Raw genomic sequence first — 12,776 nt, 5'->3', positions numbered from 1 at the left:
ATCTCTGAAGACTTGGGGAGAGAAGCCAGATCATGTGAATGCTGAAACATTCTCTAGCCACTGCTTCATTAATTTAGATAAAATTTACACTCTGCATAGGAAAACGTAGGTATTTAAATTACTCCTGTTGTAATTATACTGAAGACTCATGAGTTAATTAGAAAGGCTTACAATAAATCTGCAAATTACTTCACTCAAGGCAGATGCTCAACATGATGATAACCAAACTTAAATCATTATAAAAACAAGGTCGTTAATGGCACAGATACCAAATATTTGGGATCAACATGGTTGCTTGATATAGGCTATATTAGCTTGGTCTGAAGCACTCACAGCAAGAGGAAAGTTTTAGGAGCAGCATTTGGTATTCTTAACTGAGAATCCATCACTAGTTTCATTACTTTGTTAGAAAAGTTACATGATCAGATAATCTTTCCAGGCAGGTGGTATTTCAGAGAGAAATTAAATGTATTTGTATGCTCACAAATGAAATGTCTCCTTTCACCAGGGACTTCAGGTACTCATAAAATCTTCAGATTGAGAAGCTTTAAGCATTTCAGCCATCAGGAGACAGTGGGCTGTGTTTTAAATATTTTAAATCTTGATCTTAGGCTTTTTCCGTAAATGTAATCACATTTGGGATTAGGGAATACCTTTATCATTCCCACCCTTATTTTTAGATGATCCTTGCAAGCATAATAGTCTTAGTGATGTAGACAGGTAACAACAGTGTTGGGATCAGGGCTGTATGGGTTCTAATAACTGCAGTTGCAATACACTAGGGAATCATTCAGGCTGGAAGGGACTTCCAAACTCCTGCTCAAAGTGGGGCCAGCCATGATGTCAGATCAGGTTCGTTAGAGTTTTACGCAGTCAGGCTCTGGAAACTTCCTATAGCAACTGCAGTTTCCTAAGCAACCTCTTCTATTGCTTAACAATACTTATAGCAAAAAAAGGTTTTTTAGTCTGAACCTCTTTTGTTTCAAATGAAGCTTGTTGCCTCTTCCACCACAGAGCACTTGTACATCTTCTTGTTAACCTCCTGATAGGGCATTCCAGACACTAAAAGCCTTTTATTCACCAGGATCTCTCAAGTCCATTTCCCTCTTCAAGGGCTGGTTCATGAGGGCTTAAGCCCCTGATCATATTGGTAGCCCTTCACTGAACTTTCTGAAGTCAGCCAATGACTTTCTTGAACTGGCATGCCCCAAACTGGACACTAGTCTAGATGCATTCTGGCAAGTGCTGAGGAGTGGAGATAACTACTTCCCTCAATCCACTACCCGTGCTTCTGATCACCTCGCTGTCTTCTAAGACCCCTAGGCCCAGTTCAGACAGCTGCTTTCAGACAAAGAGTTTCCACTCCTTATCACTGCAACAGGTGATAGCTCCCCAAGAGCAAGATTCTTCCTTCTGAATTTCATGCAGGTCTTACCAGTTCATTTATCCAACCCACTTAGATAGATCCCTTTGAGGGGCAGATCCAGAGTCAAATGGTCCCACACACCTAATGTAACCCAAAAACTTGATGGGGATGCATTATCATCTCCTATACATCACTGGAAGAGATGTTAAACAAGACCTTGTACTGTGGTAGGCCACTTGTTACTGACCACCACCGTCCTCAGAGACCAATTATCTAATCTGTTTTAGCTTTTTCTTCTGCCCATTCAGTTATCTATTCAGATCATAAAGTAGTAGACAATATGCTGCTTCTGGGATACAAAAACTAGCACAAGTATCAAATTCATAAGGCTCAGTATATATATAGCATGCAAAATCCTTTAACTGCCTGGATGCTAGAAAATTTGCACAGCATGGAATACAACTTCAACTTTTAATATGTACTTCTGAAAATCGAAAGCCAGTTATTAGCAAATGTTTGCTACATTATATCCCAACTACATATTAATTAAATGATGGCATTAAATGAGGAGAAGAAAATAAGAAAAGGCTAATATTAAGCTCAATGAATATTAATGATGAATTATAAAATACAGTAAAATGCTATACATTCTGAAACTGTTAACAAACTGGAATAGTTTTAATCTTTATTTCAACATGTTAATAAAAAATGCAACATAAGGACTTAGCCATAAAAAATAATTTCAAAGAATTTTCCTTTTCCTCAACAATAAGCCTCTCTGCTCCCATACAAAACAGATTCTATAGATAGTGCATGTTCTATTGTATTTTTACATTATATTTCAAAAAAGTCAGCATGTTCTATTGTATTTTTACATTATATTTCAAAAAAATCAGATACACTTTTTGGACAGTCAAATAAAATTAAAATGCAGGTGGGAAAATTGTCCACAGAACATTGTGAAGTGAGACGTTTTGAAAAAGATAGCATATTTAAACCCAGTTTAAAAATTTTACCTAGTTAAAGAAAGAAAAGAACATGTATGCCCTTGAAGTAGAAAAGACTTACTGTATCATGTTGCCTGTTATCTTTTCCTGATACAATCAAGAAGTAGTTCCATGCCAGCAGCAGCAACAATGCCAGTGGTATCATGTAGAGCTCAAAGTTCCAGACCACAAAAAGAAAAAGCTAGAAGACAGAGCAGGAAAAAAAGTGATTGAAATCAGCATTAAACTCTTGTGCTGAGTTAAGACCAATCAATTGAAACAATTCTAAAGAAATCCACCTCTCCTTGTGGAGTGTTGTTCAAGCACCTTGCTGACTCACACTTACCTCCATAATACAACTACTACCTTTCCCAATCCTTCCTACCTTAATTCTTGGAAAAGAAAAATTGATGTACTGTCATCAAGAGGAATATTAATTGTTGTCTCATAAAATAATGCTTTTGTGAATAATGCAAAAGAGCATAAAAATAAGATTGCATTTTAAGAAAGGTTAGTTGCTTTCATGAATCATAGAATGGCTTGGGTTGGAAGGGACCTTAAAGTCCACTTAGATCCACCCCCCTCAACACAAGCAGGGATATCTTTCACTAGACTAGACTGCTCAGAACTTCATCCCACCTGGCCTTGAACACCTCCAGAGATGGGGCATTTACAGCTTCTCTGGGCAACTTGTTCCAGTGCCACCATCCACAACAATAAAGAATTTCCTCCTGATATCTAATTTAAACCTCTCCTCTTTCAGTTTCAGTTTTTCTTGCAGGTCACAGAGATGTGATAAATTTAAAGAAGACCTCAACATATTTATTATTGAAGCTGGTTATAGCTTTGAAACAACCCTGTAGCAGTGTAAAGGTGTCACAAGAATTGATTAAAGACTAATCTGCTATTTAGAAAAAAAGAACATGGTCATTTTGTAGTAATGTCATACAAACAAGCAGAAGTAGCAATCAGAAGTCTTTTGCATGGAAAACTAGCAAGAAATCACAGTAAAAGCTATAATCATATGATTATTTTAATGAAAGTATAGGAAAATAGAACTGACTACAGATTCATCAAAACTAGGTTAAAAAAGAATTCTGAGAAGCCACCTAAGTCCATCACTTTGAAAACTTTGACTTATTGCAGTGTTAGCTCAAAACAGCTCAAGTGCTCTGTGACCAGCGGCTGCCAGAAGCCTGGTTGGGTTACATCTCCTAAAGATGTGTGCCTAAATAACTGGGGCTGGTCTTCAGCATGGGATCATCTTGGTCATCCCACCACCGGAGAAACCCATCTCACTGCCAGCTCCATACACCACTGTCTAGACATTGTTCCCTATCCATGCTGCTACAAAATTAATGGTTTACAGGAAAGAACTAAAGATAATTGGACTAAGATAGGGCCAAACTAAAACCATTTTTACCTCCAATTTTCCTTATCCCTTTTTATTTAAGCCAGCTGTAGCCACAAACACAGGGGTTTGTTTTCTTCAACAAATAACAAAACAATGAAACACAACAACAACAAAAAAGTGAAAGCAAATCACACTATGTACTACAGCTGAATAAACATCCAGAAATCTTGATAAGCCTTTTCATCCAAATAGTAAATCTTTTGAATATTTGTACTTTTAATACCTTCTAAAACGGTTGAAGGTGTTGTCCTATAGAACGCGCAAACCTAAGGCAATGCCAATACCTAGGTAAACAAAAACAGAGCTCATTTTTCCAAATTAGCCATCAAGGGGTATATAAAAATCAGCAAGAATAAAATGCAGATTTTAATAGTCTTCTGCTAGATTTTTGTTTGGAGTCTTCTGCTAAATTTTTGTTTGGAGTTAGAACAAAATGCTCTTATCAAATACAAGCACCCATGTAGAAAGCAAAAAATAGGTCTATATCTCAGGTAATTTTCTCAAGATCAGGTAACTTACCTCACCCCCATACTTTCTACCCCTTTTAATTATGTAAATAGTTAAAAGCCTATGAAGCTGCAAGACTAACATGATAATTACTGAAAGAACTGAAAAAGCAGTGTTTGTGAGACAAAACCAAGGATATTGGCACTTCTAGATGTTTTTCATTTGAAAGAAAAATGTTTCTTTCAGGTTGTTTAGTTTAAAAGAAAATCTGTTAGACATGGTAATGCATAAGAAGATATGTTGGTTTCAGCTAAGGTAGAGTTAATTTCTGCCCTAGTAGCTGTTTCGGATTCAGAATGAGAATGGTGCTGATGACACACTGATGTTTTGGGTTTTTTGATAAGTTGTGATTATCCAAAGTCAAGGACCTTTTTTTAAATTACCTCATGCTCTGCCAGTGGAAGGTATTCAAAATAAACTGAGAGGGAGCACAGCTGGCACAGATGACTGGAACAGACCAAAGGGGTATTTCCATATCACAGAACATTGTGGTTAGGATATAAACTGTGGATATACCCAGAAGGGTAGATGATGTGCTTTCAGGAAGAGGGGTCTGGCAAGGGCCAGTAGGTGGTGAGAAACTACATTGTATTGTTTTGTTTGGGTATTTTTTTTCTTTTTTATTACCGTTATTATTTTTATTTCCTTTTATTATGGCATTTCACTTTACTTTCAATTATTAAACTGTTCTTATCTCAACATAGAAATTTACTTCAATTCTTCTCCTCATTCCACCAGGATGTGGGGGAAGAGAGGAGGGGTTTGAGCAAGTGGCTGTGTGGTGTTTCATCTCCAGCTAGGCTTAAAACCACAACAGAAGCAAGCAATATCTCATCTTATTCAAGAACTGTTCTGTGACCTTGCTTTCTGTAAGAAAGTGGTAAATTAGATGTAACCAACTTACAACAAATTTTGTGTCTCAAAAGAAAAGCAAAATCTCCTTGCGTGCTTTAACACCAGAAATACCCTGAGTCAACAGATGCACACTGAAGGGTGCACTGGAAGCCAGCAAAAAGCATGAAGTATCAGAAAAGTAAATATTAGAGATTACCTGTTGAGAAGAGGCAACACATACAGTCTTTAGCAGGGCCCTAGCTGAACTTTGGTTAAAAAGTGGTTAAGAAATGAAGTACTATTTAAACACTCCCTGGCCCCAGAGGAAAAAAGCCAACAATCTACACACAGTCTCAGGAGACATGAACCTGACTGGAGTCTGAGGAACATGGTCATCATGTACTCTGTACTCCAGAATCTGTTGAATTGATGAATTCCAATACAAAAACTTCTCACTTGAAGTTTCTAAAGGCCAAATGACCTTCAAGGTCATTAATTCCTTGCAGTACAGCCATTAAAACATATTAAGATAATACCTTTTTTACAAATTGTACGGACATGCCATTCAAAAGTGTGGATATTACACCTGTCATCTCCTGAAGATGATTTTGCTGACCTGCCACCTTAATTTCCATCTAGTCTGGCTGAATTTTAACCAGTTCCTCCTTTCAGGCAATTGTTTCAGCCAGGTACTACACAAACATTGCAGCACAAATGAAATGTGTGCTGCATGAGACCAGCACAGTTATGGCCCTCTGACCTAAAAGGCCTCATTATTCTTCCCAGACAAGAAATGCACTCATGAAATGTGTATGAGAGAAAACAAGCAGATTTCCAGTATCAGACAAAACTTTTAAGTAAACACAAGCAAACCCAAAATCTGGTGCAGAACAGCAGGAAAACTCCAGGACTCAGTTCTTATGGATGAAAGGCCTAATCGTAAAGGTGAAAGAGAAGGAAGTGATATGTACAAACCTTCATGAAAGGTAGAGAGATAAACCAAGCTTCCATTAAGCAAGTATAGGCCAAAAAGTCCCTAACACAAACCAAACGAGAAAAGCTAATGAATAAGTATAAAAAGAACACTTCTGAGAGTTGCCCATGTCTGCCCATCTAGTGGACTGTATCTGACATGACACCTTCCAAGAAAATAATGGGTGTGTGTGTAAAAAAGTATGCTTATCACTACTAAAACAAGCTATTTTAAGAGATGAGTGTGAGTCTCAAAGGTTACAGTTTAATACAACTGCCATTTCATATACAGAAGAATATAAGGAAGGGCTGTTTTCATCTCTCCCACGAGATCAAAGTTTTCAGAGTCACAGGGCATGAACTGGTCATTTTCAGTTTATACTCTTAGTGAGAGACACATGCATTAAATCATCATTCAGGAAGACACATGACACTATCCCTAATGTACAACACTTCAAAATTAATTTCAGATAGGATGTTGAATATCCTATTCTTTTACAAGCTACACTATATTTTAAAAAGAAGTATTACCCAAAAGTATTAACACTTCCTACTGTTCAGAAGAAAAGCCTGCCCTTTCAGACTAGCAGCTGTGGATCATTAGCTTTCCAGTGATGAGATGTGCCTGATGAGTATTTTCCTTTCTAATTAAGAAACGAGATTCTCTATTTGGCTATCTTCTGATAGAATGAAGAGAAAGATTTATGCCTATGTGGAAAGGCCATATTCTACAGACAATTACTTCAGATTTCTTTTTATCTACCTCCACCCAACCTCTTTTCATTTTTAACAAAATTATGTTTGCACCCATTCACAGCATTAATCCCCGTTTTTCTCAACTCTTCTCCTTTTTTCCTTCCACTTCTGTTTTGACTGCTAGCAGGGAAGACCATGTGAAAAAAAAAGGATCATTCCCACAGGGGACACTGACCTCATCCTGAGGTACAGAAGAGACCAGAGGACATGATGAAGGAGGGCTGCAAGAACTACTGTTTGAAAGCTTTATGACAAAACTAGAAAATGTTAATTCCACAGAAATGCCTGAGTTCGGTGGACCAGGTATTGGCCCTGGTAGCACCCAAAGCCATGAGCTGTAATGTGTTGGGAATAAAGCAAAACACAGACATTCCCACTACCATTGTCCCGCACAGGGCACAACACTCATGCTGCAGTCTCCTTCTCAAATTGTGGCTTTCCCTGATCATTTTCGCAGGACATCTTTACAGCCCCATTTACATATTATCTATATCCTTGCCTTGTATTTATAACCAATCTCTTGATTACCCTGGAAACACAAAAGTTGGCTGAACAGCATTTTGATACAATTACAAAGAATCACAACTGTCTACAGCTCCAAATACTGCAGTCCAATCACAGGATCTTCCATTTCCCATTTAAGCTTAAAATGACAATTTTATTACCTGAGGTTTTGTCCCTTGATGTATTCCCACAGGACTAGAAAGAATAAGACAGAACCCATATATCTGCTTGATACAGACTGTGTACTGAGGACTGCAGGTTTTAAGGCTCCTGCATGGTGTTTTATGCTATGAAACACCGGCAATTACTTTGTATTGTACTTTGGAGAGATACTAGCTTCTTCCATTATGAGAGTAGTTAGTTCTAGCAATCACAACCCCTGTGATCTTGCAAAATACTTTTATAAAAAGATTAGAAAGGAAGCATTTCTTTTAGATGCAAAAGATCTCAAATACACTAGCATTAATGTAAACACTTTTAGGAATCCACTCCAAATACAGTGCCTTCATTCAGATTTAGGAATCCAATCCACATGCAGTGTCTTCACTCAGTGCATTCATTCAGTCTGGAAGAAATATGTCTTTTAAACCTACTCTAAAGGATACTACAGCAGTTTTTCTTATCACTCTTGCAATTTTAGTTCCAATTACCTGAGTGCTAGGAGGAGGTGCAGTATGAAAGATTTGAGTTTGAAAGACATTATCTGTTACTCTGCTTTTCTGTACACATAAAAAAATAACTTGAAAATAATAAAAGCATGCAACATGTAAAAAAACCAAAAACAAAAAAAAACCCACAACGAAAAAAACCCAAAAAAACCCCAAACAAACAAAAACAAAAACAAACCAACCCCCCCCCCCCAAAAAAAAAAAAAAAAAAAACCCCCCCCCCCCCCCAAAAAAAAAAAAAAAAAAAACCCCCCCCCCCCCCCAAAAAAAAAAAAAAAAAAAACCAGAAAAAACCCAATAAAATTCCCACTTGCTTTATTTTGACAGATTTTCAGTTCAATCCTGGATTAGTGTTGGTTCTCTTTTTTAAATGCATGAGGTCTTGGGAGTCTGAGAAATGCAGAATAATTAGTATTTTTGATTCTCTAAGATATTTTCCTTTATCTCAGAAACTAACATGGATTTGTTTGAATTGTCTGTCTCTTTGCTGGAGTTAGAAGAACTGAGTTCACTTTAGATTTAGTTCACTGAGTTCAATTTAGATTTTTATTAGCATTCTTTCTATTTGTTTCATGTAAAAAGAGAAAAAAGAGATATATTCATGACAAATAAATCAAGAACTTAACAGAATGGATGAAGTATTAATTAATGCCCGTCCAAATGGGGCTTTTCATGTATTTTGATGTATTGAAAGACATATATTAGCACTTGCTAGAGCACTCGGGTCCTGTATCTAGAAGAACATACCAAAAGAAAATTTCATTAAACGATAGCATTAGATGAGAACAAAATAACAAAAAGGCTAATGTTAAGCTTAATAAATATTAATGATGAATTGTGAAATACATTAAAATGTGATACATTCTGAAACTGTTAACAAGTGGAATAATTTTAATGTTTAGCTTCAATATGTGAAATTAAAAAAAGACAACATAGGGACTTACAGGGTAGGATATTTTTCCTCATAGGTTTTCCATACTTGTAATCTGTATAACAAATCCAAGGTTCTATTTATTCTTATTCCTTTTATCTATGTGCAGTGCACCCACTTGTTACTAAAGCAACAATTCTGACAATTCTAGATGTGACTCATTTGATCTGCATCAAAACACCCAGTTAGTGAAACACATTAACAGCCAGAACAACCTTTGTGCTGATACTGCTATCCAATCACACCACAATGTATGTTGCATCTCTACAAGACTGTCAGCACAAAAAAAAAAAGTTTTATTTAAAATCCTGAAAATTTTATTTAATTATTTGCTTACAAATAATTATTTTCCTTACAACTTCTAACTGATGTTTCAAAATAATTTTTGGAAGTACCACAATCTTTACTTTGAGTATCTCAACAACTCCAAGAATGCAAACCTCAGAGCATGAATGAAGTGCCACTTTAAACAGCACATGAATTACAGATATAAAAATTGTAGTGCTGTAACCAGTTGCTATTCTATCTATAAGAAAAGGTAGGTGGAAATAAAAATGATACTACCAAAAAATATTTTTAAAATGTGGAATCTCTTGAGTCATTTTTTGCCCTTCATTTAAGAGTTTCTGAGCTGCATTATTATATCTGGGTAGTTAGTATTGACAATAAAATTAAAGGGCAAAATATAGTTCACTAAGGTAATTCCCATACACACAGCTTTCTGTCATTCACAGGCCATTTCAAGATGGACTTTTTCTGTCAGACTGCTAAAATGCTGGCAAACTATGAGGAATTGACTATGAGAAATTCCTATGAGCACTGACACCTGACATCAATGACCAGCTAGGGTACACTAGATCAAAAGCACATCTAAGAATGGGGCTATTAGGGTCACTGAACCTCCATCCCATCTTAATACCACATTTTCTGAACAATACCCAACTGTTCACTGAACAGCCCATGTTTTGTCTAAGTGACATTACCTAAAAACTGCTCTACATATTCTTTTCCAAGTAAAAAAGTGCTTTTGATCTCCCCGAATTGATTTTCAGAGAATCACAGAATGGTTAAGTCTGGAAGGGACCACACTGGGTCATCTGGTCCAACCTCCCTAGTCATGTAGGGTCATCCCAGAGCATGTGGCACAGAACTGTGTCCAAACAGTCCTGAATATCTCCAGTGAGAGAGAGATAATCACTGCAGAAGAAAAATCTAAGGTGTTGACTTTATGAGAATTGTAAAATCTCAACATAGATCATGCTAGACAACTACAGGTATTTATGCACAATAAATTGATGATCTTAAGAGCTCTGTACAGTTTTAAATTGTGTTGTGCTGAAAAAGACCACATGCAACCAGGGATCTACATATTCACATGTATCTATCTTCATTTTGTAGCCATTTTATCACTTCACTTGGGAATCAATTTTCTGTCATCTATGTCTTGCAATTCAATTTAAAAAATATAATTTCTTCAGACAATCCAGGAACAAAATATTATCATTGCCCCCTTCCTTTCTTACTGCCTGATGAGAAGCTGATGGGCTTTGAACCTGCCCCCTTTTCTCCCAAAAGCCTGAAGATTGTAACATTAAATTGTCCATCAAAAGTTATTAAACTGGGTATAGAGAAAAAATATTTGGTACCTTGTTCAGCTTAATTATACTTCACTGTATATGTACCAGAGTTCAGACAACATACATACTCCCCAAACACCTGTATGGAAGTTGTTAGAAATACTGTTTTCTGTACATCAATACTGCATTAGATTAACTTTTTCTTAAGCTGCTCCCTCCCTTATCTTCTATCCACTTTTGCAGATGAAGGAAGATCATTTAACATTTTAAGAAAACACAGCAAAAGTTTTAATAGGGTAGAAACAGTCACCATTACCCAAATAATGGAAAATACAAAACTTTCAGACTTACTTTTTCCAAAGCAAAGCAGAAAATACTTTTTAAAATGACAAGTAAGTCACTTACTTTAAGAATTGTGAATATGAACTACATAAATTTCACAAATGCTTAAATTGTGCCCAGATTCATTGGTATGTCAGAAAACCTATATAAGCCCTCCTTACTACTCATTCATTAATAATCACCACCACCAAAATAAGGACCATTAGGACCAAAGGATATTAGGAAGCACAACCTTTGATAAAGTTAAGTCCTTTGGTTGAAGGAAAATGGACACTTTACCAACAGTCAGAGTGAAAAGCAACAGCAATAAAATTTAAACTGTATGAATGAAGACTAAAACCATGTAGCTAAAGGTGTTAAAGCAGACTGTGATTTCCAGCAATAAAATGCAAAAATACTGGGTTTTAGTTTGGTAACAACCAGTATGTCTGGAACACAGAGAGACACTGGCTTCCCTATGGAGAGACACTTCCATAAGCTGAAGTCTCATTTCACAGACTGGAATTGTAATGTCCTTATTATATTGAAGAAACTCTGTCCAAGTAGGTCTAATTATTAAATTATTTCAACTTTTCAAGACCATCAGTCAACCTCAGTGAGCTCACCAGGCTAATTTTCATACTCATGATTTATGACTTGCTTCATCATGTTGTTTTGTGATGTGTGGAGTATTAGTGGAATATAACTGTATAACAGCAAATAAATAAAAAGCCTAGGATTTGTTCCTCTATCACTGACCAGCTCTTAAGTACATAACCTGCAATTTGTTCACACAGTGTAGGAAAATGTTTTTCTACCTTTTAATGTACTTATTTGTAAATAAATTTTAATTAATAAATTAATTTCAGTAATTAATTTCAGCTAGCTTGCCATTCATTGTAACTTGATCTCCAAGTCCATACTGTATTTTAAAAAAATTTTTCCTTCATTGATCTCAAGACTTTGCCTCCAAAACTTCAGTTCTCGGAGTTTGCAGATGCAGATGTCTGCTGTGTCATCTATAGCTGTGTGTGCCTGTTCCTATTAACAACTCTAATGTTAATCCAGGGCTGACGTTACCAACTCCTTCTAGTCTATTTACAGTCTTTGACTTTTTCCCTATGAACATCCTGCAGCTTTCCACCCTCAATTATTTGTTTGAAATAACTTTGATGCCAGACATATCTACATTTTAGCATGTAGGCTATATGTTTTTCTTCAGTATTTACCAAGTCTTTAAATTTCCCTGTGCACAGTACAATTGTAGGTTGCAGAAATGAGAACTTAGCAGAAAATAACAAGTTTAGATCACAGAGTGAAGCAGCTCCAGGTGTTTGAACAACCCGAATCTTGTACTTATAAGTCTGTCCCCAGGCTGATGTCATTGAGACAAGCAAGTATTTTTTGTTCTCTAGTAGGATAGCTGCAATTATATTCTGCAATGCTTTCTTTAAACAAAATGCAAAACAAAACTCTCCAAGGTCATTTTTAGCTGGTAATTTTTTACAGTAGACTGGAGCAGGTCCCAAGAAAGCTAAAGTATATTCACATACTTCTATGTAAAATTTAACAAATTGCACTATAAAGAACACAATGACTTCTGCTAGCAGCATAAACAGTGCAAATTCCAAATATTTCAGTGAGATAAAGAGAAGGCAGAAGTTAGAATGCAGTTCATGAATATGTACATCTTGTACATTTTTGTCTCTTTTTATTGTAAAACACAGCACAAAGGAATGGGAGGACGTCTATTAACAGTCTCTTCACAATTCGGTGGAAGCAGCTATGAATTATTAAACAAATGTAATTTATAACATAACTAGTGTATCATCATGATATTTACTAGCGTATCATCACTCAGTCTTTGGCTGAGTTTACTTCTTCATGCCTTTGCTAAACTTCTCTGCTCTGCCAAGCTCCACTCAGGTGCATTTGAGAAA

At 36.2% G+C, this 12,776-nt stretch overlaps 1 protein-coding gene across 4 annotated transcripts in view; it reads right to left on the bottom strand.

Moving 5' to 3' along the window:
* MCTP1 (multiple C2 and transmembrane domain containing 1) overlaps nucleotides 1-12,776 on the bottom strand; it is a 215,445-nt gene that overhangs the window by 50,953 nt on the left and 151,716 nt on the right. For all 4 annotated transcript variants that reach the window (XM_039695677.1, XM_039695678.1, XM_039695685.1 and 1 more), the window contains one exon: nucleotides 2,435-2,554. In XM_039695677.1, coding sequence (XP_039551611.1) covers nucleotides 2,435-2,554 — 120 coding nt within the window. The remainder of the gene's footprint in view (nucleotides 1-2,434; nucleotides 2,555-12,776) is intronic.

Source organism: Passer montanus, unplaced genomic scaffold, assembly GCF_014805655.1.
Source record: "Passer montanus isolate IOZ18808 unplaced genomic scaffold, ASM1480565v1 scaffold91, whole genome shotgun sequence".
Classification (NCBI taxonomy): Eukaryota; Metazoa; Chordata; class Aves; order Passeriformes; family Passeridae; genus Passer; species Passer montanus.
The sequence above is the reverse complement of the archived record's forward strand: the minus strand, read 5'-3'. Positions and strand labels throughout refer to the sequence as shown.